The sequence below is a fragment of the Pseudopipra pipra genome, chromosome 5, assembly GCF_036250125.1.
Source record: "Pseudopipra pipra isolate bDixPip1 chromosome 5, bDixPip1.hap1, whole genome shotgun sequence".
Classification (NCBI taxonomy): domain Eukaryota; kingdom Metazoa; phylum Chordata; class Aves; order Passeriformes; family Pipridae; genus Pseudopipra; species Pseudopipra pipra.
The window spans coordinates 69,166,874-69,194,565 of NC_087553.1; the positions used below are offsets into that span (position 1 = coordinate 69,166,874).

The 27,692-nt window shown below is 44.1% G+C and overlaps 1 protein-coding gene across 1 annotated transcript in view; it reads left to right on the top strand.

Annotated features, from left to right (window-relative positions):
• The window catches only part of CCDC3 (coiled-coil domain containing 3), a 37,223-nt gene extending 14,261 nt beyond the window's left edge, over positions 1-22,962 (top strand). Inside the window, exon 3 of the mRNA XM_064656489.1 lies at positions 20,395-22,962. Coding sequence (XP_064512559.1) covers positions 20,395-20,670 — 276 coding nt within the window. The 3' untranslated portion in view covers positions 20,671-22,962. The remainder of the gene's footprint in view (positions 1-20,394) is intronic.
• The last annotated feature ends 4,730 nt before the right edge of the window (positions 22,963-27,692 follow it).

A 27,692-nucleotide genomic window follows, 5' to 3' on the forward strand; every position in this document is an offset into this window, starting at 1 on the left:
GCACTTGGTGTTCCTGACTCCTCTATAGCAGCACAGTGATTTGGAAATCCTTGCCCAGCACAGTATGTGAGTGGAAAGATCTCCTATGACCTTGTGCTCAGGGTAACCCTGGAAATAACTGGTTTCAGATTCTACTTGTCTTTTGGGCAAAGACAATGTATTAGTTGCAAAAGCAGAGCTCATTTGAGCTCACACTGTGGTCTGGCCTTGGCTATGTATGAACTTATTAGTGTCTAAAACGGACTGACGTGGTCCTGGATCATTTATGCTGCACCACCTTGACCATGACTATAGCTCTGTCTCACTGCCTCCTTTTTCTGGATATAGCTGTTCTTCTGGCTTAGATTTAGTGGATTCTGGAAAAATCCAGAGCTTGAAATAAGCCCTGCAACACGTCTCGAGTCCTCCTTCCATATCTATTACTGTGTGGAGCAGGTGGCTTGAATTTGACTGGAGCTTATGATGCATTTTGGAGTCTTTATCTTCTAGCTTATAAAGCCTTTTGGGTAAAATTTGCTGAATGCACATAAGATGTTGAGTTTTGTTTTGTGGATTTAAATACAATCTTATACACTGCTTTAAAGCAATTCCTTGTGTTTTGAAATTCTGAAACCTCTGCCCCCCCTTTTTTAAATGCCTGTGGTCAATTATAGTCTGATTTAGGAAAGGCGCAAAATGTGTAAATGAAATTAAAAGCATTTTTTAAAATGATGTTAGGAAAAAGAAAAAAAAAGAGGATACATATGTTATAAATACTCTATCAAAAGGAAACATTGTCTCTGACATAAAAAGCCTTAGACTCCAAAGCTTGCAGTAACAACTTTCTAATCCAGTCAACATTGTTGGAACCATCACATAAGACAGCCTTTTTACATGAGGCTGTTTGAATTATTTAAATATTGATTTTAAGGCTTTTTCTATTTGGACTTCAAGTATACACTATAGATAGAACCTATTTTTTCTATGTGTTTTATGTATAAATATTCCAGGTTTGGATTGACTTCTTGGTTGGATGTATTTAAGTATTAGTTGAATGAAATTAAGGAGCTTGTTTACTTCAGTATTGATCTCAAAATGTGAGGAAAGATGGAATTTCATTGCATGACACTCTGAAGTGCTGCAGCCAACAACAGAGTGGGGTACAGGAGTCCTTTTGACAGGTGCTTCAATATTAGAAGTCCTGAATTGGTGCAAAGTAGTGATCTACTGGGGAAGTAAAGTAAAAGACTGCCAGCATTCTCCCCTGCCCCTACACCAAGACCCACAGCATACCAACAGGTATCTAAATCAGGTATCCAGTAAAGAGTGCAAGAAGAGGGTAAAGATATATGGTGGTTCTTGCTGATGCTCTCCCAGCCTCCAGTGTTTTCAGGCAAAGGAGTCTCTGTGGTGAAGTAATTTCCATATATTTATTCGTTTCTATATATTCAGTGACTTCCAGTCCATTTCTGTCTCGTAAAGCTGTCCAGCCTCCTCTTGAGAATCACCACTTTTTGATTGCCTTTGACCTGTTTCCTACTGTATCATCTGATACTCCCAGTTCTGCTGGAAGATGCTGCCAGTCTCTCTTTAATCTCTCCATGGCACTCATGATTGCATAGACCTCCATCCTATGGCCTCTCATAGCACAGGACTCAAGGTTACAGAACACACTTGATGTCTGAGCTTTAAAGAAGATTGTTTCTGCCCTATCCTGGATAGGAATCAGCTACCACTAATGCTCTGCAATGCAAGTCCATGAGAAAAGAGGGAGTAAAGCCCCTTCCCTGCTTGTCTGGGACCTCCCACCGCTATTGCCACAGGGAAATTTCAAAGTTTTGCCTAGACTGCTGGAAGTGCCAACAGGGAAAGCAAATATTTGTGTGTAAGACTTAACCCCAAGAAGATTAAGTGCAGATGAATGTCAACAGTGCCAGCAACCTGTGAGAGAAAGTGAAAACTGAGAAGGATGTAAAAACAGAATATGGTGTGGAGGGAAAAAAAAGAAATAATAAAATGCAAAACAGATTAGAAGCAAATCAGGGAGAAGGGAAATTTCAATGGGGCTTTTTGCTTTCCCACAGAAGAGCAGCATGAAGACCAGGGAGAGGAGCACCACAACAGGGGCTCTGTTTTAGCATCTTGGAAGGTCCCAAAGATGAGCACAAAGTAAGGGGGGATAGGAATGAGAGATGCAGCTTCAGGGGAATGCTACATGGACAGTAGATGTCTTTGGAAATTTGGAATGATCCTGGAGGTGATGAATATCTTGCAGGCTTTTAGTTCCCACCTCTTCAGTTTTGGAAGTCAATTACTAGCCAGGGAAATGGTGATCCGTGGGAAGAGGTTTGGTTTTGTGAAGCTTGGCCCACGTTCCGTGGGAGGAGAACTGTACTGTTTGGAAAGCATCCACCTCGGGAAAATCATAAGTGGTGGGGCTGTCTAGACTAGTCAGGAAGGCGTGAACAAATAACCAGGGTAAAATAGAAGAAGAAGAAGAAAAAAAAGTGTGATTCCTCACCAAGACTTAAATTAATTGAAGCTTCAAAGGATGCAAACAGGAGACATTCTTAGCTGACTTTAATGCTGTGAACCCGCTTAACAAGGAGTGGAAATTAGACATGCCCATTGTCGGATTTACATGCCGCTGCTGGAAGTGGGTGGGGAGATGTGCGATAGGAATGTTATAATTAATTATTATAAATCTTTTTGTTACAACCATGTGGGCAGCGTGCAGGTGTGTGTGAGGACCTTGGCAGCCTGACAAAAATGTAATTATCAGTTATGGAGTGAGCAGTGCTAACTCTTTGGCGCTTTGTCAATCAGCAAAGTGGTAATTAGCCATTGCTAGAGGCCACCACGTTTCTCTGGAGAGGAAGGCAGAACCTCCTTAAACACCTGGATGTGGTGTGGGTGGGAGCACAGGGGAAGTCTGACTTACCTGGGAGACTGCAATTACAGCCAGGATTTCCTGACTCAGAAATCAAACCACGACTGTTCTGCCTTAAATCTTTTTCTTTTTTGACCTGCAACTCGAAATTGGCAGCATTTTGCATCCAGATAACCCAGCTGAAATACAGTGTTTTTTTGAAGTAGATCATTAATCTTTAGTTTGCCAGGGGCCATGATGGACTCCCCATCACTGAAAAAGAAGTTGCATCTCTTTCCTAGGAAAGATATGCACCTGCTGAAGTCATTTGGTGAGCATAAGGAATGGCTTCAACAACTTTATACAGGAAGTCAGATATACTCTGATTTAAAGAGAACTGATTCTTCTTGCCCTTGTTGCCCCATACTGGACAGTGTGTTATTTTCTAGTTTGGCTAACAGAAAATGTGGGTTTGGGGGCTATATAATGCAGAATTCAGTATCCTTGCACCAAAGCCCATCCTTAGGGATTTTTCTCCCTGTGGGTCAGAGGAAACCATGTACAGTCATGTTTACAAGGAAATCTGAACCACAGGAGTGAAGCAGCCTTGAGAACAAGGTCAGAAGCTGTCCAAGGCACCATTTTTCCAAATTATACTGTAGCTGAAGAGTCAGGGTGAGAAAAAACATTGCCATATGGACGTTGTCCTCTAAAATCACTTCAGAAGAGGAGCCTTTTAAAGTTCCCCATCAAATGCAGTAAAACACACTGTAGAGCAGCTTTAAAAACAAGGGGAAAAGAAGGGCCAATACATCTCCGTCACAGCAGTGACAGCCAAGAAGTGCTTGTCAGGCCTGGGTTCCTTCAAAAATGTTCTCTGAACCCTTTTGCACTCCTAGTGCTGTTTGCTGAAGTATTGAGGAAGTGGGAAAGCATCCAGAAAACTGGTTCAACTCAGCTGACACTGAGAAGTTTAGAAAAGGAGCAGGAAGGAGATGGAGGTGTGCGGCATGCCGCTGATCCACCACCGGCTGGGGACACAGTGGTGCCTCACACTGGTCCTGCTGGTGCAGCCTGAGCTCAGAGGTGTCCAGCAGCTGCTGAAAGAAAGGCTGGAATAACATCTGCTCACAACTGCTGTGGTGTTGATTTCTTTTTTTTTTTTGTTCTGATGAAATAGGGAGAAAGATTCTTGGGGTAGCCTTCCAGAAGCTGTTGACTCTGCTGACTGTACGGAGTGAAAGTGCCCCATAACACCATATTGCCCTTGAAGATATGGAATTGATTGTAATTTGTCAGAGCTGAGCAGAAGTGTATCCTCTTCCTCTGAACTTCTGCAAGCCTTGCAGATGCTGTGTGAGAATTATTTATCAGCTGTAACGGCTATAGTGGTAAAATGCATAACACACATGCAGGATGAGGATTGAGGAGTGCCCATCTCTGGTTGCTACAGACGTGCTTTGTCATAGCCCTTCCTGTAAGTTTATTGTATCTTAACCATAATTTTTAAAAACCCGGTCAACCCACATCTGTACCCACTGTGTCACCATCCAAGATTCAAAACTCAGCTCAGAACTGATGAGGTATAGCTGCATATAACCCCTTCTTGTGATTTAACATTGAGGGGAGTTGATATGACAAGATACTTGCCTATCTTCTCAGGTAATGCAGAATTTATTACACTACCCCTCCCTTTTTCTTTTCCCTCATACATAGCTTTGTGTAGATCTCATGAATTATGAGTCATACATAGAAAATAAAGTAATAAATGAGTTTGAAATCTGAAGGCACTTTCAGAATGTTTTGGATTAAAGTAGCTTTGTCAGTTTAGGGTATTGTTCTACTCTGATAAGTGGCAGAGGTGGAACAGTGCTTTGTGAGCTCTTTTTTCACCCGAACTTTGGGATTAAGTCCAGTAATTGATGCAAACTGATGTTTAAGTTGGATTATCCCTATAATTTTCGTGTCTCTTGATTATTGTTACATATGCATCAGTTCCATTCTAACTGAATTAAAAGTCTTTTGAATAATTCAGCTTTGAAGTGCCTGGGAAATATTCCCTCAGCAATCAAAGGGTTTCACATGCATTTTCAATAGTCTTCACTAAATTTAAGTACTCAAGTTGTTGACCTAAGGCATGAGTTTACACCTCCCCACCAATGACACCGCTGACTTCAAAATGCACGAACGACTAAGTTGGTGTGTGGCTGTTGGACAGATGGCAATTTCTTTAGCTGTTATCACATTACTTTTGATCTCCTTTCTGTTGCCTTTCCCAAAATGCTACCTGGTCATGTAAGGTGGACTCATTGCCTTGACTCCATAGAAGAGCATCTTCTGATCTGTCACTCTCCAGCCCCAAAAGCAAAGGGTCAGGGTAAACTACATTTCTTGACCTTTTTTGGTAGATCAGAACACCTGTGGCTTTTACTGAACTCAGTCCAGATCCAACCTCATGGTTGTTCTGGTTGTATCTGAGGGACTCATTTCAGATACTGTTCTGTATCAAAACAATTTTTTAGCTGGCTTTGAGGCATGGACAGTCACTAGCAGAGCTGGGAGGCAACATCCTCGTATCTACTGCATTGTCCTTGCTTCTAGACATCTGCCTTCTTTCACAGGTAACTCTGAAATCAATGTTCCTTTCTTTTTGCCTGTATTTCAGGTGTGGTATTGTGGGGAGAGCTCATTATAGCCATGCTCAAGTGTAGGCAGTGCTTAGGTACAAATGCAAACGTCTATATTGCATTAGGATCTTTCCAGAAGGCAATGAAACACAGCCAAGGTGGCTTCACAATCTCTATGTTCTCACAGCAATTGCTAGTTCAACTGTTCTTAAGAAATATGGGAGTTTGGGAGAGCATGGATGTCAGCACCAGTAAAGATTTGCAGTGCGTCAAGTAGAGGGAAATTGGTGGGTTAATTCAGAGCCCAGCCAGCCTCTTTGCTTGAGCCTTCAAGTGAAACTTCAGGGAGCGAAACACAGCAAGCTATGGTAATAGATGGCTCTCTGGGGAGCCACCAGCTGCTATTCCAGAGTCATAATTGGATTACACAATCCCAGAGCCGCATTATGCACCCATCACCACCTCCAGTCCTCAGCTGAGCTGTGAGGGGCCTCCATCAGCGCCGTGGTGAGACCTCCAAAGGCTGGAGCTGGCCCATCAGGAAGGATGGGAGGCAAATGCAAAACCAGTTGCATTGCAGGCTGTGCAATGATTGTGAGGTCTATTATTTGAAGTTTCCCAAGCCATGGAGCTCAGGCAAAACACCTGTGGGAACAGCAGCCAGCTTAGGTTTGTTAACAAGATGTGTCAAATCAGTGCAATCTCTGTCATGACAGGGAATTAGTCTGGTGAGTAGGAGACACATAGTTTTGCTTGACAAATGTTAGTTCAGTTCACAAAGAGTGAGTAGATTCCTCCTGAGAGAAACATAGCCAGGCTGTTCTGGTATGCACCAACTCCTAATGGAAACACAAGGGATCCACAACTGGTCCTTCATACACTTTCCAAACCCCTTTCCCTGTCTATTTGCTCACCCCAAACTCATCTAGATCTTCAGTCTACAGATACATTCCTCTTGCTTCAATTGATTTGCTAATGTGGACACAGCCAACAGCCCCAGCCTTCTTGCAGTATCTCACCTTGAGTTTTAGACACACAGGTCTCACTGTGGGTTTCTGGCACATGCAGTCACTTGTCTCTGCTGCCTCTTTGCTCTTTGCTTTGAGCCACTTCCCAGGCAACTGCTCTGGCCACATTACTGTTCAGGCATGGGTCAAACCATCACCGTTGCACTGGTCTGGCATGGCAAACGTGACAGAAGGGATGGAGAAGTGCAGCATTGCCCATCCTGTGTGAGAGATTTCTGTGTCCTTTTGCTGGATGACTATAACACCTTCCAGCTGACCAGCATCTAAATAGTCCCAGCAGATCAGGAACATCTTTAGGGTATCACATCAAGGAGTTTGCTCTTAAGTTTCCAAAAGCCTGATGTCTCAAGCAAAACTCAGCTTCATTTTGTCCACAGTCAAGTGCAACCTCTGCCTTGCTCTCAGTTTGCATCCAAAGCATTTAAGAAACACAGGTTCATCAAGATGTTCATTGTTTTTTAGTAAGCTGGGATTCTGCTTTCTGCCAACTCTGCTTAGGCTAACATATGTTCCTGCCCTTTCCTTCTGTGCAGGAATATGTCTCTTCATTTCCATGAAAACATCCATGGTGCAGAGTTTCCTTTAATTTCTGCACACATCCTGAATTGCTTCATAAAAGCCATGGACAAGGAGAGTTGGAATTATCTTCAGATTTTATAACTTGGCTAAAAAAAATCTGGCTGCAAGCTAAAACTTGACACATAAATCTCAGCCAGGAAGTAATTTCGTTTCACTCTTTCCATCAAAACAGCAAACAACTCCTCCCCCTCCCAAACAGTTGCAAAGTTCTCAATGGTAAAAGGGTATTTTAGGAAGGGATTAAATAAAGAAATGTTAGTAAGTGGTGGATTCTCTAGGGTGGGGAGAATGTGGAAGGAAAAACATTTGGAATTATGCAACTTCTTAGGACTTTTTGGGTTTTTTTCAATTGAAATGCCTCACAAATATCCGGAGGGAGCAGTGTAGAGCACCAGCAACTTTTAGTAACACCAGCTGCCAAGAGAAGTGTAGATGCTGTATGTTAGTACAGTGATGTACTTATTAACAGGATTAAGCAGACCAAGGCAGAACTGAGAGATCCATCTGGATGGGGATCAGATTAAAGAAATTGGTCACCCATTCTTCCAGCTGAGTTTGTGTTGCAGTTTACATGTGCTTACCCTAAACTACATCTGGTTGAAGGAGAGAGGCTTCAAATACCTGCAGGATGAGTGAGAACAAATATTTCCTTCCCTTCCTGTAAAAATCCCTTGTGTATTCTTCTGCTGGCTTTTCTACTGGTTTATTGACCTTCAGATCCAGAAGAATAAGAGGTGTGACCATTGGCATCTCATTGCCAAACCACTTGCACCCATTTTGTCCCTGTTGGTGGACAGTGCCTAAAGAACAGTTTGTTTTGTATTCCATGACCCAATAAAGGCAGCTGCTGGAAGTTGTCCCTTTGGTCATACTTGAAACCTTTGGTTTTGGGACCATAGACATTGCTCATGTATCTAAGCCAAATGTTCACATAGCCCATAGTTTCTCCTTGTGGATAATGTGGACTTAAATGCCTTGATCTGTGACACAGAAAGATACAACTTTTATATTGCAAATTTTACTGACTAAATCTCTAAATATTGAATGTTCAATCCGTCACCTGCTCCAGTGATGGGGAATTTATCCAGGATCCTTACCGAAAAATGTGTTTCCAGATTGGTGGAGACAAGGCTGCAGTTATGGGCAATGCCAAGCAGTACCTCAAGGAAAAATGTGATTTCTGGGCTCACACTGAATTTGCACAGAGAAGCACTGAGACCATTCTACATGCAAGTGACATATCTGACCATGGGTCCTGGCTCTCCATTGCTCCAGTCCCCACACTATCCAGACTTCGAATATAGACATTTCTAGATTAGACTATAAAGGCTCAGAAAACTCTGTCAATCAGAGATGTCCTGCAATCCCCATTTTTGGACACAGGGAATTGAAGCACAGCAGAACTACTTTTCATTGAGGCTGCTCTCCCCTAACTTGTTGTTGCCCTCACTGTAGTGGAGACATCTAGCTCCTTTCCTTTGATAAGGACATGCATTTTATCTGCCCTCTTCAAGGAGGTGTGAAATGAGAACAAGATGTTCAGATAACACAGCTCAAAATAACAGAGGTTTCATTCTTCCAACATTATTATTGCCAAAAGACAAGGAAAGTGTCCTTGTTATGGGACTATATTGGAGCCCAGGTCCTGGCTTCCTCACAGTGGGTTTTGGATTTTTTTTTTTTAAGTGCTCTCATCTTAGGCAATTCTTATGGAGTTGTGTGGACAGTGACTGATGTAGATATGGTGATTGCTACTGCAGGAGGGGTGGGAGGCAATCCATATCATCTGCTTTTTGGGGCTACTGCTAAAGTGATGCAATACAAAGCTGGTGAAAGTATAGATAACTTCTGTGTCAGAGAAATATGAGAAAAGCAAAACAAATATTCACAGAAGAATTTTGGACTCATACAGAAAATTAATTTCATAATCACATTTAAAGCCCTCACATACACAAACAATAACATGGAATTACAGGGGATACATTTGCTACCTGTCCCTAAGTATTTTTCCAGGAACAGTAGCAGATTTTACAGGGAAATGCACATGACAGCATGATATTAAGAGATTTTGCAGACCACGGTGCAGTTATTCACAAAAGAGCCAAACCCCCAAGTAGTGCATGATTGAACTGTAGCTCAGAGGTATCCCCATGTGCTTGCTGTGTAGTGGCGTGGCACTTGCTACATAATTATCTCACTCCAGCACAATTATTAACATAGGATTAAACAGTTGAGAGCCACCACTGTAACATTAACCAGCAGTGAAGTGCGTGCTCTATAATTTAGATGCTTGCAGGGAAGAGTTCACCGCAGGGCATCCATCAACCCCAAAGTCATTTTGTCATGTGTAGCTGTGGCTGCAATCCTCTTTCTCCTGAAATCAGGCTGGAAAGAGTGCTCTAGGCTTGTGTGTATGGGGAAGCCTGACTCATGCTTCCCTCATGATCTTATTTTCCACAGGCATTGTAACCAGCTCTATGTGAAAAGCTTTCCCCTGTATAAGGCAGTAAGTTGTGCAGCATGTGATGGGAGCTTCTGATGCCTTCTATGTCTATATGAAATTAAGCAAAGCAGCAAGAAGACACTTCAGCCATTAAATAAAATGTTGGCTTTCAAATATGATCCTCTATTTCTATTGAGAATTAAAATACTGGCTCAGGAACAGGACCTGATCTAGGGGATTGTATTAGAGGGAAACAGCAGCTTTTGTCTCCTATAGAAGCAGCCATTAATGCCCCAAATATGTAGGGCCATTTGAGCGCATGCAAGCAGGAGGGTGGTCTCCTAAATACCGTGTCTCTCCACCTTGAAAACTGGTTATTTTCCAAATCCTGCCATGCTCAGAGTAGCCTGTTGCCCATTTATTGCATCCAGGGTGGTCTGGGGCCCTTTCGGGATTTACAGCCCACGCAGCAGCCGGAGCTGTGGACAGGCTGCTTTGAGTTGCCTGGTGGGACAGGAATATCTGTGAGTAGCAGTGAGCTCCCAGATGTTAGTGCTTGGAGCTTGTTATTCAGAGCTGCTGATTAGTCTCTTAGGCATTTTTCCCCCTCGGTTCCTTTCTCTGCACGCTGATGTTAGTCAGAGAGTGCCTGCAGATCACAGATGTTTGTTTTTCCCTCCCTTTGTCTTTGCTTCTTCAACCTCACCAAGGCCTTTCCACTTCACCGCTGTGGCAACCTGTGGCACTTCCATGCTTGGATGAGGGCTGGAACTGCTCCTCAGCTGTGCCTGTGCCTGTTCATCACCTCTGGCTCCGTCGCCTCTCTCAGGGCTGCTTGTGTGGGGCACAGCAAACAGCTTCTTGCTGAGGTCTCTTTGCTCTGGGTTTGCAGAACAGCTCAGGAGTGGGTGCAGATGCCCTTTGTCAAGCCTCTGCGTTTCACTCAGCCTGGTTTCAATGCTGCTGCAGCATTTCCATCAAGGTTTCACAGATTCTTCATTAGAGCCTCTTGTCCTGCTCCTGCCATGGCAGGGCGCCCTTGCTGAGTGCGTAAGCACTGTGTCAGAGTAGTTTCCATACTACCCAACTCGGTTTTAGTGCCTGCTTCCCTGCTCTAAATTAGTTTCTCTGACTCATCCTCCAGAGGAATTTCTGTCTCTCCATTAACTCTAGAAAGAGTCCAGAAAGCCAATGTTTCCTACCCAGGATCTAGGTTACATACATAAAGCAGGCTGGTGCAAAGACTACCCCAAGGGACCTACAAGCACAGACAAATATAAGTCTGAGTATGCCCTTTTCACTCCTGCTTTTCTGGACTCGAAGTGAAATGTCTCCAGCAGTTCCTATGGATGCTTAGAAGAGATACAAACATCTCCACATCTCCGTTCCCCAATGGCACCAGAGGGCAACAGGTTGCCCTGGGGCACCTGCGATTGCTCTTTGAAATCCAGAAGCTGTGCACAGCAGCAGGACACAGTCAAGGCTTCCAGCTGAACCTGCAGCCAAGGAAATCCTATCTGTTTGTAAAGGCAGCTGAGCTGCAGCAACTTATGTGCAGTATGAAGCCAAGATGTCCAGAGCAGAGGGATTTATAGGGGAACATGACTTTTATAGATCTTGCGTTAACTTTAAACATTTGCCTTTCTCAGCATGGGTTCTCCTCCTGTGCATATGACTGCCCCTGGGTATGATATATTTCCTGGGGAGGAGACATAGACTCTACTTAAAGTAAATGTCCGTTTCTTTGCTTTCTTGAGAGGCAGCATTTAATGCATTGCAGTCATGCTGCGGCTGTTTGCCAATACCCATCCGCTCCCTGCTGGGATTTGCTCTGCTTCTCTCTTTCCTCACTTTGACTTATAGGTGACAGAGAAGAAAAGGTTTTCTTCATATTATATATAAAATTTATTTTATTATGTATTTACTGATTCCAGTCCTTCCTTTTTCTTCTCAGCAACAGAAGTTGTGGGCTCTTGCGCATTTGCTCTCTGAACCTGCTGAGGGGGTACATGGAGATCTGGCACAGCCTTGCCCACAGGGGATTCTGAAGTCGTTAAGCCCTTGATCAACCTTGTTTCACTGTTTCCTTGTGCCCCCCGTGCTCCTACAGTCCACATCTTCCACCTGTTCTTTTGTACCCCTAACTGAGCCAAAGCTCTGCTTGCAGACATCCCTGCAGCACCTGCCACACCGAGACATCAGTCACCTCTGTCAGGACCCCCAGGGAACTCTTGTGAGTTGTAATACATTGGACTGAAATAAACCATACCTAATGTAAACTCCCCAGACCAGGTATAACCCAAGCTTAAACTAATATTGTTCGCATGCAAATGAATACTGGTAAAGATAAATATTCTTCCTCACCAGCCGATGCTGGTTCTCAACTTCAGCTGCATGTGGGGATGGTGTATTTGAACATATTGTACTCCCTCACTGCTACCGTGCTATAGGGCATGTCCTGTCCATTTAACAGGACTAGTAAATTAATTGATGTTTCTAGAAGCTGTTGTAACACAAAGTAAAGGTCAGTTCATTCAAAAATCAACACAGACATTTCAATAAATAGGAGCAAAGTGTAAAATGCCATGCTGCTCTGACCAGCAATTTCTCATTTCCCTGTGTTCCCACCAGCGAGAGGGAAGGACACAATACACTCTGGTTTTGGGTCTTGCAGGTTTTATCCCTCCTTGGTATTTAATTAATTCTCTGTGTGTGGGGGGGAATGGTGACTTAATCCTATTGAAATACAAGCCAAGTAAAACAAGTTTAGATGGAGACACAGCAACTTTCAGTTGGAGAACAATACACTTGAGGTAAGGTATATTGGCAAAGTAGTTTTAGGCATATCAGGCCTAATTAGTTTTATTGTGATAATAATAATACTAGGTGGGAAAAAGCTGAGTCGGAAATTAAAGTGGATAGCAAGTTTTGATAAGTTTGATAACTGTGGAAATGGAAAGTTTCTGTACATATTATAGTGGAAAAAAAGCCTCTTACAGAGACTTTTGAAGTCCAGCTGAAACTGCAGCCTTAGCTCTGAGACTGAAATAAAAAAAAAAAAAAGGCAGTAACTCAGACGCTTTCAGCATTCAGGCAGAGCAAAATGCAGAAATCTCTGAAACAGTGTGTCTTGTAAGGTAGATTTAAAACCACGTTTGCTTAAAAACACAGAAAAAAGATTTTGTTCTTCCTTCCTTAACACATTTTCCTTTAAGCTCAGCATAGTTGAGCTGGGTAGTGCACTATAACATTCGGGGCCACTTACCTGTAACTGAGCAGCTTAATCCAGGCCTGCACTGTTTGCTCTCCAGGAAGGGAACAGAGCTGTATCAGGAATATCCACCACCCAGGAATGGGACTTAGAAGGAACAAGGGCAGACGTTGCATTGCCTTGGATTATATTTGCAGTTTCTATCTTGCAAATATCAGTGCTGCAAAGTCTGTGAGCTCACTGTCCTTGCAACGAGCTCTCTGCATCCCCTGTAGCAGGGGTAGAGAGACAAGAGTAGTGTCCTGGCTGCTGTCTCTGCTTTTGCACGCTCTGGAGGCATGTGCCACCCCACGGTTCCTTATTTCACTGGCCACCCTTAGTATTTTTGGTGTAGGGAGGCAGAGGAGGGTGATGTGGGTTTCAGCAAAGAGGCCGGCAGGGTTGCATCGCTCGTCCCTGGGGGCAAAGCCCCTGGGAGGGCTCTAAGACCTTCTGCTTCCCCCAGCCCCGACCCATCTCAGAGGGTACGTATGGCCCAGCCGGGAGCCGGGAGGGGCGCTGAAGCTGGGAAGCTATTGGAAAAGCAGAAGGCACAAGTGTGGGGTTGGTGGGGCTGAACACTGAGCCCAGCGCTCGGCGGCTGCAGCCCGGCGAGGAAGAGGAGGAGACGGAGGAGGAGGAGAAGGAGATCGGCTGCTCCTGCTAAACCACTTAGTCGCGAGACTTCAGCAGCGCTCCCCTCCCAGATCCACCACCGCATTCCTGTGGCATCCAGGGCGAATCGCTCGGAGGAACGTTTTCAAAGGAAAAGCGGCAGGAGCGGAGTCCCTCCGCCTCAGAGCGCCGGGGAAAAGCCGCTGGCTGGCTCTTGGTGTGCCTCCCTCGCTGCCTGCGTGGTCTTGGAGATGACTCAGAGTGAGGTCGTACCCTCTTGATTTATTTTTCTCTTCCTGGAGACCTGCTGTCTCCCACTGCCTGGGCAGGCAATTTAGGGTTTTACTGTCAGGACTGACTTATCTGCTCATTTGGCACGAGTGAGGTGCCTGTGGTAGGCAGTCTGGCTCATACCCTACACCTTTTTTTCCCCTTTTCCTGTCTTCTTGATGAGTGTGGTTTCTATTGGCTTGTTAAGCCATGGCCTTTTTTTCCTTCACAAATATAAGGAATAAGCTACTGATCTCTTCCAGGGTACTGGCAGTGACTCTGAAGACGTTTCCAACCTCATCCCCAATCTTGGCAGAGGGGACTGGGTGTGACTGTCACCTCATATCTTTGTATCCTCCCGCTCAGAAGCATCTCAAGCTTGAGGGCTCAAAGTGCCAGGGAGGAAAGCAATGCCCTGGCACATGTTCTAGGTGTGGTTTTGGGGGCCAGGGATCTCTTTTCAGGTACCTCCAGGGCTGAGGGTCTTTTCACTAGCCTCAAGTGCCTCGTAATCACCCTGCATCCTCTAAAACCACCCCTATTGTGGGAGCCTGAGTGCAAGGGCTGTGAGTTTGAAGTCAAAGGGTGGGGTTTTGAAATGGATGCCTGCAACACCCACTGCAGATGAGAGCCACCAGCAGCTCAGATATCTTCATACCAGGCAGTGGTTTGATGCAGATCAGAAAAACAAAGCTCTTTTTAGAGACATCCAAGTGCCCATGGACATGGATTTGGGTTTGTTTCCAAGGCAAGTTTCTCCAAACTCCAAGGAAACTACCTGTATCCTACCCTTTGCAGCCTGTCCCAGGAAGTCAGTGGTGCCAGCTGATATTTCATGGGACTCACAGTTGGATCCATCTCAGTCTGAGATAGTTATCTAGGCAGGAGTCCCCAAAAGTGGTTCACTGTGATGCCTAAAGTTTAAAGTGAAAATATGCTTTTAGGGGGGAGTGATATGAGGGGGAAAAATACCACTCACGGTGGTGAAACACCTCAGGGTGGGTGTAACCTGGCAGAGGCTTCCTGCAGACAGTGCTTCATACCCCAGAATAATCCCCATTTCTAATATTACAAATGAGCTGGAGGGTTGTGCTACAAACATTACACTTCCCATGGCAAATGCTGACCCAGCATTCAGTAAGATAAGAACAGACACAATCATTTCTTTCTCCATCCAGGTCCTGTGTATCTTGGTGATTCATATGAGGCCCTGGAGTGAAATCCCAGCTCAGGTCCATTAATGCCAGTGGCGCTGGATATGCCCTTGGGGCCTCAGTTCAGTACCTCTGAAAGGTGCAGTTCTTGCAGCAAGCAAAGATGATTTAACTCAGCACTCCCATGCCCCCACCACTTCACCCAACATGATGCTTTAACAGTGCTGACAGGGACTTTTCCACACTTCAGCACGAGTGTTAGTCTTGGCTGAAAAATCTCAGTAACTGGAGGTTAAGCCAGTCTATCCCAAATCCAATACTCCCTGCTGCCAGACCCCTCCTGCTATTCTTTGACTTCCTGTCCTTCTTTCCATGCAACAGACTTGTTCCCACATAGCCTGCCCAAAGGGGCTGAACAAAAGGAGAAAGGGATGCTTGGAGTCTGAAACGTGGCCATGGCAAGGCAGGGCTCAAAGGGGACCTCCCTGGGCAGGAGAGGTGAAGATCACCTATGTGAGCTGTGTTGGGTCCTTAACAGCTTCTCCAGGGCACTGAGCCTGTCCCCCTCGCTAAGAGCACAGGAGGGGTTGGCAAAATAAATCCTGGTGGAGTTAAAGACAAAGAGATATGTTTGGTCCTGAACCCCTTGAGAGAAAGTTCATGAAATATTGCTGTGCTGAGACAAATAAAGCTGGAGGTACACACCTGGTGCTACCTAAGGTTTCAGTTTAAGATGTTTTCTATAACTTGAACTGCAGCAAAGCACAGAGCAGCAAGTCAACATCAGCAAATGTAGGTTGTTTTTACCTTTTCTGTGGAGCAGATGTGTAGCAGGGAATGGCAAAAGGAGAGTGGTGTGGAGATGTGGTGAACTCACTGGGATGTGGTGAACTCATCTCTCTATCAGGAGCTGTACTTCCCAACCTGCAGGGCTTGGGATGTCTTTTAAGTCTCATTCCTTTTGCCAGATGATCCCAAAAGGTTGTGCTGGGATGATGCTGGGTCTGGGATGCTAGGGGAATATCCTTATTAGCAGTGTGGGTAATGAGAAAGATTTGAGGGCAAGAAAATAAAGTGACCCAGGCCCAGTTCTAAAACTACAGCATGTCCATGCAGAGATCAGGTCTTACTTTAACACATTTAAAAACATTCCTACAGTCATCTCGCCTGATGACATCTTATATCTAAATGTGCAAAAAGACTGTCAGGTGTGAAAGATATTTTTAGAAGACTTGAAATGAAAGACTTTTAGGTAGTGGGGCTCCAGTGTTTTTAAGCATTGTTGCCCATAAGGAACACACACAAGAAGCTAGCTAGGACTCAACATCTCTCCCTTTGGTAGGTGAAGGGCAAGACTTGGGTGGCACTGCTGAGTTTTGAGTGACTTGAGCTCTGTAACTGTAACTTCAGTCATTTATGGACAATTTGTGGTAGATGAACACTGCCATCACGCCTTTATCCATGGGGCACTTTCTAATGTCCCATTCAAATCAGGATTGTAGATAGCAGATGTGTTCTGTCAATCAGTCAAATGTATATATACATCAGTTCAGGTTTGGTAAAAAGCCTGTATGCCTATACTGTGATGCTCCAAAAATCAGTTTTTCAAGTTAATGGTGAGACTCAATGATCTTGAAGGTCTTTTCCAACCTTAGTGATTCTATGACTCTATTCTATTTATTACAGTGAGGATTTCTTTTGCAAAATGGATTTTGTAAATCTCGTAGATGCAGTGAAACATAAAACTGGGTATATTTGTGATATGGTCTCTCAGACAAATAGTCAAATGTATTTAATATGCAGTTTCACAGCTGTAGGCCGTCTGGGATAAATCCTAAGGATCTGTTTGATTCTTGTGCACCCTTTCTTGTTACATCTCCTGGTACTGCTCTGGACTCAAGTTTAACCACTGCTGAGCATGCCTTGCAAACAAAACTGTGGAGCAAGCAGACATGAAGATATGTCTCCAGAACAAACAACTCTTCTGAACTGTGGGTCACTATGGAATGTAAATTTTGTAGGGAATTTGGAAAATAACCCATAAGTATCTCTGAGGAGCCATTTCCTGGTCCTTCTCACCATTTCCCAGGTCTGTGGGTATGTACACCATGCTAAATGGGGCACTTCTGAGTGGTTGCTTGAATATCTGCTGTTGATACCTTGTGGGAATAGGAATTGTCAGATATCTATCCTTTCCCATTCTTTTCCTCAGTGGAATTGGCTTCTCTGTGACTTACTTTGCTGGATGGAGATTTCATTGTCCCTTAAATGTTGCATGAAAAACCCCCACCCACCTCCTCTAATGTACCTGACATGACAAGCTGTGATGGGGAGGGGGAGCACAGGTCACTAGTGGAAACAAAATCAAGTTTTCTATAGTTTTTAGTAGTGCTTTTGGGCAAAGGTCTGATCTTGATGGTCATCAGTGTAAACTGTGCACATTTGTGGGTGTATGAGATCAGACAAAATAGGATGTGAAACTGTTGTCTGTAGATACACTCCATAGGAATAACTGCAAGATGGAGGGATTTCACCTCCATCTGTAAACAAGAAGTATTCAAGCAGCAATATGGCCTGGTTGACTTCTCATCTGCTTGTTCAGCTACTAACTCAGTGACACAGGCTGTGCTGAGCTCACAGCTGTTGCAGTTACACAGTTCTCAGCACCAGTTTAAAAATAACTGGATTGCACCCATGTCAACCACAGTCCCGGCAGTAACAGCAAGGGTAGGACACCATTCACATTTAAGCATCATCCCCTGTGCAGAGCCCTGTGAAAGATACTGTTTGTAACCAGCCAGAGAGAATGAGAGGACTCCACCTAGTTATTTCTCCCCATGCAGAAGGAACAAAGAGTTTATTTTCCAGCCGGTAGTCTTGCAATTGCAGGCAGGCATCCAGTTATCAAGCTGGGCTCTTCCTGTCACCTACCCTGTTGGCAAACAAAGCCCTGCATGTCCGATACGATCTCAGATTTTTATAACTGTGCTGTTCCCATGATTTCTCTGGATATCTCCAGGTAGTTTAAGCACTGAACTGTGTGTTTCAGACTGGAGAGTGAGGACCTTGAGGAGGAACAGCATAAGAAAATGAGCTGGCTAGCTTTCTGATGGTGTTTGAGAAGTTTCTGAGTAGCTCTGTAGGGCTAGTCTACCTCTGTTGGCAGAAGACCAACCTCAAAAGGTTTGAGAGAGCCTCGGGGATGAGGCTAATGCCATCCCTGATGTCTGCCATCAGATATTACCATTCCCTCACCAGCCAGCCCAGACAGATGAGACACAGTTGGGTTCACACAGTCTCCCAATTCAGCTGCATGAATTGTTTATTCCTCTGCATTGGACTCTGGCATAGGCTATGCCTATCACTGCATCCATGGAAAATGCAGGAAATCCCTCATGAAGTAGAGTTTCCACCTTGTGTCTTCCCAACAAACATATTTCCCTAACTCGATGTCCTCCTTTACAGGCATTTAAGTTCAAGAATAGCTCTGCTTGAGGTTTTGCAAGAGTTTGCCAAACACAAGAGCCAAGATGTGCTGGCTGTTTTCAAACAGCACTTGGAGTGAGCTGTGATCAAAACCAAATTCCCTCCTCTTCAGTTCAATTTCTGGCCCTCTATCTGTGAGCTCCCCATCTCCCTAGTATGCATTTGTAAAAGAGCCCCAGTGAGAGAACACTAGGGGCAAGCATTTGCCTTATAGCAAAGCCCTGCAGTGCTTCTGCACAAGAAACAAGAGCTTCCAAGGGAGTGCAAGCAGTTGGTGTGTTTGTGTTGACTGGCCGTGGTTTCCCACTGCTGGGGGTTTCCAAAGCAAATGAAATGTTATTCATCAAAGTGGGCTCCCTCCCCAACTTTTGGTTTTTGAAAATACTACAAAGTAAGATGGAAAGAAACATGTAATCCTTCATTATCACAGTGAGGATTTACTTGTTTATTTAGATTCCCCGTCTGTTCCAAATGTTCTGCCAGAGAAAGCCCATCCAGACTCCAGGAGTGCTTGACACACATTAAAAAAATTTCTAAATGCATTTAGAAGATCAGTCCATCAGAAGACACTGCCTTCCCTCACAGTGCACAAGTGCAGCAACCACATGGAAGTCCCACATGCAGAATAAAATATCTCAGGATGCTTTCCGGAGAAAATAGAAAGGAAGGAGGCACACGACCCTGGGCAGAAATAGATTTCATTGTGGCTCCCCTAAATCAGGAACTTTTTGCTGGGACTGTCCTTGAGCTCCAGGTACCTCCTCTTTTTCTGCCTAGAAAATGTGTTTCAGTAGAAAAAGTGGAACTTGGTGCCTTTGTGGTCAGTAAAAGGAGAGGGTTGTGTTCCGAGAGTGTTTCCTCCCTCTGCCCTAGGAGATGGAGGTCAACTTCTTGAAGGTTATCTCTCTCTGCAGATAATGCAGGGTAAACAGAGAGAGAGGAGCCCAGACCTGTCTCACTTTTAGCTGCTTAAGAGCACTAGCTGAATCCCATTCCAGTACATTGTGTATAAGGAACTTCCTTGCGTTGAAACTACTGAGCAACCTTTGTAGCTGGTGTTTCTCATTCCTGTTGCTGCCCCTACAAAAATGAAACAAGTGACAAACAAGAGACCATAAACATGGCAATCACATATAGCTGAGATGAGACAGACCTTTTGGGTCATCCTAGGATGAGGTAGCAGAAGATGAACAATTGTCCAACAGATGTTTTGCATTTGGATCATCATCCAAGCCAGTGGATTTGAAAATGTCCTGTGAGATACTCTTCTAGTGATGTATTGGAGGCAGCACCTTTGAAGCTGTCTCTCTTTTTCATTTCCTGGCTAAGAGCCACCAGCATGAGTGAACATCAAGAGCCTGATGTCCCTACTGGGGGCAATATTGCAGTAAGCTGGTATAGGGTAGAGTGGGAGGGGGCAGTTTTCAGCCAATGATCCCCCCTAAATAATCCCCTCTTTTAAAGTTATGGGATCTTGAATGCTCCTATAAATTGCTGAGACTTTACCCTTCAGGATTTTGTCTTAAAGAAGCTCATATAATGAGATATTTGAGACACCTCTGTTCTTGAAAAGGAAAATAACCAGTTCTCTCTTTTGCAGGTGCTGTCTTTATTTCACATGTTGACATAAAGAGAAAGGGCAGACTTTCATTAGAATCTGGGGTTTCTGAAGGGGTGCTAAGCTAAATCAAATCTAGAGCTTTCCAAAAGTGACACCCCTTGGCCTGAACTCCAGTTTCATACCAGAAATAGGGCAGCCTTCCTCCATAAATTCAATGTAACCTCAGTGGGCTGGATAGGTCTGCCAAAACAGTTCATAAAAGTAATTGTGAATCACTAGTATAATTAAGATCTGCAATTTTGAGTCTTATCTCAATACAGAAGTGAAAGAGAGGATCTTACCAAAAAAAGGTATAAAAAAGGATAAGAGTTCCAAAAAAAAAAAAAAAAAAAAAAAAAAGAAGATATTCTGCTTTTGAAAAGTTGTGAAGTGTTTCAAGGAATACCTGAATTTGATAAGTTTTGTGTAACTTGCTTTGGTGAGTTTTTGTGTAGAGCTCACCTGTTGCTGTCTCCCTTCTGCTGTCCCCTCAGCTCATGTGCTCCTCGGTGCAGAAAGCCCTGTTTGAGGAGGAGGACAGAGTGAAGAAGCTGCAGCAGAAAGTGGCGACACTGGAGAAGCGCAACAAGCAGCTGCGAGACCGAGTGAAGAAAGTGAAGAGGTCCCTCCGTCAAGCCAGGAAAAACACCAGGCACATGGAACTGGTGAACCGAAAGCTCAGTGAGAAACTTTCCTCTGCAGGTGGCCAAATCCCCTACATTAACTCTTTGAAGCAGGAGAACTCCCATGCTACCTACCTGAAAGTATAATGCAAGGGTAAGTGCTCAGGCCAAGGATAGTGGTGAACTTTGCCTGCATTAGATCAGCATCTGGCCCTCACACCTTGTCTATGCTGTGCTTTTCAAACCTTGCATGGAAAATGAATCTGAACTTGCTTTAGGCACAGGATTAAACAGGAATGCCAACCGGATTTGGCACAGCCCAAAGCAGAGTCCTCGCTGTCCTCAGTGGACACAGGGCCAGACAGTCATCTGTGCTTCTCCTTCCTCACCCACCTCCACCTCCACCACCAGTTTTAGGTTGTCTTTGAGGGAAGTGCCAGCCCAGCCCCATGGGCCACTGCAGGCACTTGACACAGGAGCTCTTCTTGCCAGCTTACCTCCTCCACATGGGCTGGGCAAGGCAGGCCTGGGGATGTAGACATGGATGCTGTGGGAAGGATGGAGGCATGAATGCTCTTTGCTCCATCATCATGTCCAAGCTCTCAACCTTGCTTAAGCTTGACTTAAGTCTACATCCACTGTCTGGGCAAAGGCTATGTCTGAGACACAGTCAGTTTAGGCCTCTCTTCAACATGAAGTATAGATGTACCCAAATTGTCTTAAGACTGTTTCTATATAACTCTAAATATTCTAAAGAAAATATCTAATAATTTTAATTTTACCAAGAAGTGCCTCAAGGCTCTTAGTAACTCCCTCAGGTGCCTTTATCATTGGTTGGCCACCCTGTTTGGAAACCAAATAATTTTGGGACTGTGTCTAGGTCCTAATCCAGCTCCTGCAGTCAGAAGTGGACTTAGCCTGTCTTAGTGGGTGTTGGATCAGGCCCAGCAGACAATTTCAGATCCCATTTTCAAGCAGGTTTAATTTACAGTGTGGATAAGTTTTGTAGTCACTGTTTGAGGTATAATGGAGGTTGCTGGGCAGCCTCACTTAGTTACACTTAGAGACTGTAGAGACCACATCAATATCAACAGGGCATTAAAAATTTAGGTAGTTTCTATATGTATATATTTTAAAATCCTATAGAAAATATTTTTATTACACATTTGATATAGTCTAATTTCTTAAAATATGAAGTAAAACCTGTTCCTTGGTTATCTTGTAAAAAAAAATCCATCATATCCTTTAGCAGACATTTACACACTGAATTCTGTTCTGCTCAAGCAGTGTAGGTTAAGGCATCAGTATCTGTGGCTGGTAATGTTTTCAGCTGTGTTAATGAACCATGTTTTGGGTCTTGGTACTCACCCAACCTTCCTTCATGACAAGGCACCATACGGAGAGAAAGGTAGAAGAGCTTTTCTGTTTTATTTCCTTTCTCAAAATAGTTTTTCTTACTCTGAGCATGAAACCCAAGTGCAGATATGGTTCATGCTTTTTGACAGGGGCAGATGGTCCTTGCCCAGCCCTGGGCAACACTCACAATCTGCCAGGGCTAAACCCAGTTTGTGCAAGGTGAACTGGTCCTGGTCCAGATGATCTTTAATACAGAGGTGAGACCTTCAGAAATAGCACTATGGAAACCACTGCTCTGCTCCCAATGCTCCACAATTTACCAGATCACTGCATGGTCTCCATGCTGTGTCTCAGCACTCAAAATTAGAGTATATCCAGGCTACAGCCCTGCTGGACCACACTTTAACTATTCCTGTGCTTGGAAAAGCCCATATCAGCTTTCAAACGTGAGCTTTAGGCCAAGATGAACTCAGAAATTGACTCTCATTACCCTCCAGTTTGGCTCCTTTTGGAAATACAGCTTTTTTTTTTCCCCTTCTTGAAATAATATTGGCATTTCTTATGATTCTGACTCCTCCACGAGCTCCACTGGTTTCAAAGGCTTCTCCTACCACATCAGCACAATTTGAGTTGTTTTATGCTGTAGTCAGCAATGCTGTTTCCTGAGAATTGCTACAGAACTAAGGCTTCCCTAGAAGCCATCAGGAGTTTTAAATCCCAAAATTTAAATCCATAGAAAAGTAACTACTTTTTTATTGGTTTGTTTCTGGTTTCTGAACTGCTGTTTAAATAAAGGAACTGATTTTCCTGGGATAGGTATTAAAAGCTTGTGCTTTAATTTTTTGTTAAGAAAAATATTCGCTCTGGTATTCATTCATGTATTATAAATGTTTGTATAAAGCTGAGAAAGTATAATTAATATGGCTACACCTTTGCTATGCTTACAGATTTTCCAAACACAGTGTTGAGTATCTTTTCCTTTTGGTTGGTATTTTTGTCACTTGATGAAAAGATTGCAATTTTCTTCCTATTTCCCGCTCTGTTTACCTTAAAAAAAAAGTAAAACATTTTGTTCTCCTCATCGATTTTGTGAGAATTTTGTTACTTTGCAAAGAAAACAAAACCAGCCCCTCCCAAATGCAAAGTCCAAATGTAATCCAAAATGTCCTTACTGGGTACAAAATACGAAAATATTGTTTCCACGTGAGTTTTTTTCCTTTCATTCCTGCTTGTGTTTGGATCATTTCCAGAGATAAGGAGTAGCAGTCAGATCAGATCACAAGTTAACCCGCTGGACAAGTAACAGGGGATGTCAAGCCCAAATGAAAATGCTATTAAAGTGTCACCATTGATTGCCTGTCCCTGCTGGTGACAGTATCCAGAGAGTGACCAGGGAGGCTGTACATGCAGGAAACACAAGTGGGATGAGGAATTTGGATTATGTCTGTCCAGGTTGGTACACATCACACAGAGCTTGACACATACTGTAATTTTTAGACCCAATCTATAGCAACTTCAGGGATCAGCTAATCTGGAAGCCTGTAAAAAGGGTGAAAATTTTATACCATTTCCAGAGTTAACGTAAAAGACATGTCTGAGTATGTTCCTCTTGAAGAGTTATGCTGGAGGGACTGAGGTGCTGAAATGCAAAGGAGGTTGGCATAGCTGGGTGGGTTGGCAAGGGGTGGTGCAGAAACCCAAAACCATCCTGGTAAAAAATAAAGATACAACTCCCCCCGCCACCACTTGGTTAGAAACAACACCAAAAGTTTCAGCCCACCATGAGAAGTTCAAAGATGCTTTACAAATTAATAACATCTGCTTTTTCAAAACATATCAGGAGCTTGAAGGCTGCCAGAACATCTGCAGGGCCAGTGCTAGGGGTTTCCAGAGCAGATGAAGCCAGAATGGAAGACAAGGATGGGATTTTCAGCATCTGTGTTCACCATGGAGGAATTTAGGGATGCTTTTGTGGACAAATCAATTTTTTCTGATGGATCCACAGGATGACAAGAACTGAAAGCAAAATCAATTGTAACAGGACAGAGCAATAGTGACAAGGACAGAGAGAGGGAGGGGAGGGGAGGGGAGGGGAGGGGAGGGGAGGGGAGGGGAGGGGAGGGGAGGGGAGGGGAGGGGAGGGGAGGGGAGGGGAGGGGAGGGGAGGGGAGGGGAAGAAGAGAAGAGAAGAGAAGAGAAGAGAAGAGAAGAGAAGAGAAGAGAAGAGAAGAGAAGAGAAGAGAAGAGAAGAGAAGAGAAGAGAAGAGAAGAGAAGAGAAGAGAAGAGAAGAGAAGAGAAGAGAAGAGAAGAGAAGAGAAGAGAAGAGAAGAGAAGAGAAGAGAAGAGAAGAGAAGAGAAGAGAAGAGAAGAGAAGAGAAGAGAAGAGAAGAGAAGAGAATAATAGAAAGAAAAAGGAGAGGGGAAATTGTCCTCTTTGGGACTGTTCTCTTTCCACCATCACCACGTCTCTCTCGTACTATTTCAGTGGGAATTTTTGCAGGGTTTGTGTGTCTCACCAGAGTGTATGTGGATAATTCAGGTGCTGCTCTGCACCCAAAACCACCTTCTGTTTTTAGACTTTACAACTGAATTTTCTGTTGTTTGTGTTGTCTATTTTCAGTGGATGTTTATAGAGCAAAGTGCATCAAATAAACTATTCTCATAAATCACAAGCACCATCCTGATTTAAAAACTCTACCTGGGTAGCTGGGGAAGAACCACAAAGTAAAGGGGGCTTTATGGAGAGCAGACAATGTTAGCAACATTCTTTGCCTGTTAACATCGAACCATTGAGAAGAAAATTTCTTCCATATGTTTGAACAAAAATTTAGGGAAATAACCATGTTATTCTGTTTGGGTTTTAGGAGAAGGGGGTTTTGGAACAGAAGAGCACATCAGTGTTTTAGAGCTATATCAGTAAAGCCCATTTCTAATACCCAAAACTTCTTGCCAAGCTAGGTAATCTCCCATTAATGAGGCAAAGGAACCCAAATTAATTTCTAAAAGTAGGAGAAAAACATAAAGGGAAAACTGTGACAAGCAGATAAAACTGACAACATATGTAATTTTTTCTTATAACAAATCCAAGTAATTGCAAGGAAATTTCATTTTCCTCCCCATTTAACCCCAATTATTTTCATTTAATCACAGAAATGTAACTATTTCCCTCCAAACCAGACTGCTTTGCGTGTGAAACATCATTTCCAACATGCGCTTGGGTTCAGGCACGTTCCTAATCCCCTAAAACAAACACAGTGAGCAGGACAGCACCTCCCAGCATATGTGGCACTGCTGGGAGGGCTCATTGGCTCTGGTTGCATTGGCAGGCACAACATGGATTTAGTGGGGCAGGAGCAATGCTGTCTTTGTGAGGAACTATCATTTCGTGCATCATGATTTGGTGCAGATGACACCAAGTTGGGTGAGAGTGTTGATCGGCTTGAGGGTATCCCTGCAGTGGGATCTGGACAGGCTGGATCAATGGACTGAGGCCAGTTGTATGAGATTCAATAAGGTGAAATCTTGCACTTCAGTCACCACAACTCCATGCAAAGCTATAGGCTGAGGGAAGAGTGGCTGGAAAGCTGCCCCATGGAAGAAAACCTGTGGGTGCTGGTTGAACAGCAGGCCGAATACAAGTCAGTGTGTGCCCAGCTGGCCAGGAAGGCCAATGGCATCTTGGCTTGTACCAGCAATAGTGTGGCCAGCAGGACTAGGGCAGTGATTGTCCCCATGGACTCAGCACTGGTGAGGCCACACCTTGAAACCTGTGTTCAGTTTTGGGGCCCCTCACTACAAGACACACATTGAGGTGCTGGAACGTGTTCAGAGCTGGGGAAGGGTCTGGAGCACAAGTCTGGTGAGGAGCAACTGTGGGAGCTGGGGATGTTCAGCTTGGAGAAAAGGAGGCTCAGAGATCTCACTCTCTACAACTCCCTGAAACTAGGCTCTTCTTGCAGGTAACAAGTGATAGGACAAGGGGAAACAGCTTCAAGTTGTGCCAGGGGAGGTTTAACTTCGATATAAGGAAGAATTTCTTCAGTTGAAGGGTTGTCAAGCCCTGGCACAGCTGCCCAGGGAAGTGGTGGAGTCACCATCCCTGGAGGTATTTAAAGATGTGTAGATGTGGCACTTGGGGACATAATTTAGTGATGAACATAAATAATAACATATCCAGTGCTGGATTAACTGTTGGACTCAATGATTTTCGAGGCCTTTCCCAGCCTGAATGAGTCAATGATTCTATGTGGGGACATGGTTTAATGGTGGACTGGGGACTTTTAGGTTAATGATCAGACTCAAAAATCTTAAAGGTCTTTTCCAACCTAAATGATTCAATGATTCTGTGTCTTGATTGGTTTTCCATTAGATGGGTTTGGTGGCATCACATCACTCCAGAAGTGCCTGATGGTTTCTTCTGATGAGAGTGTTTTAGTGATTCCTTGCTGCTTTGGTTAATGTCATTTGCACACCACGGCATCTCTCCCTTTGCTTATCTGCCTATGGATAGTAATTTTTCTTTTTACTGAAGTTTTCCACAAACAAAGAGCCATTTCTCAGAACAAGTGTTGGTGGTGAATAATTGTTTTGCAATGTTAAAATATAATCAGTGAAGTTACATTTTCTTTGGCAGAGTCCTGCTTTAGAGTCATGAAAAAATTTGGCAGAAGTCCCTTTGCAACCTTTTAGGCAGGCCTCTGCCCCGACAAAAATCAGCAGGAAGCCTTTGAAATGTTTGGGGGTTGCAATGCACATATGCTCAGGAAAGTCTTTGGAGTGCTGCATGGCTAAAACCACAGCAAATGAACTAAATGAACCTTCCTGAGCCTGGACAGTCAAGCTGCACAGACAGCCATGCCAGAACTGATAAAAGCAGATTTTAACTGTATTTTCAGTTCCAGGATGCCTCTGCAGTGCCCAGGGGCTGGTGCATATGCTGGGGGAGATGCCTTAAGGATGAGGATGCTCTAATAAGCTCAGAAAGGAGATGAGGAGTAGCTACAGGAGAGACACTGGAGCTGGAGCACTCACAGGGCCAGAATTGCTCTTAGAGAGGTGGCCACCAGTACCTGAATAGGAGATCTGGAAAAGGGGAGAACCATTTGCTATACACAAGTCATTAAGGGAGCCCCACAGATGAGGACTCGACTGTGTCAGTGGAATTTCAATGAAGTGAGAAGAGGTGTCGATTTGTTTAAAAAAACACCTGCAAAGGACTGGCAGGCACTGAGTGCCTAGGGTAAGTGCAGGGAGGTGGGGGATGCTGCAGATAGTACAACACAGGGACTGAGGAAAAACCAAAGCATCCAACCCGCTCCCTCCAAGCTCACCACTGTCCAAACACCAGTGTCCACACAGCTGTGATTTCAAGGCTTACCTTTGGATTACTGAGAATAATCTGTAGCTTTAATGAGAATAGACCCAAGATTGTGTGTTATTAGCACAAGTCTACTGGAGAGGGAGGAAAATCCTCTAACCACAAGCTGGACAGAACTGTGGGCTCAGCTGGTGCTGTGCCCACAAACCAGCCCACAAATACTACCAGAAAACCACATATTAGTTCAGGCAAGTGGATATGTAACTTCTACTCCACTCAGCTCATCTGGCCAGCAAGGAAGGCATTTGGATCCGTCAGGCTGGTCTGCAGCCACCCATACTGGCCTGCCTCTTGAATCTTGGTACCAGGGTCCAGAGCAGGTTTTGTCTTGCCACAAAAGTTGGGAAATGAAGTGTGTATGAACTGCAGTTCTGCTTGGAATTACCCAGATATATGTAAGACCAGCTGGGAACTGAGTGGAAGGTTTCCTACAGC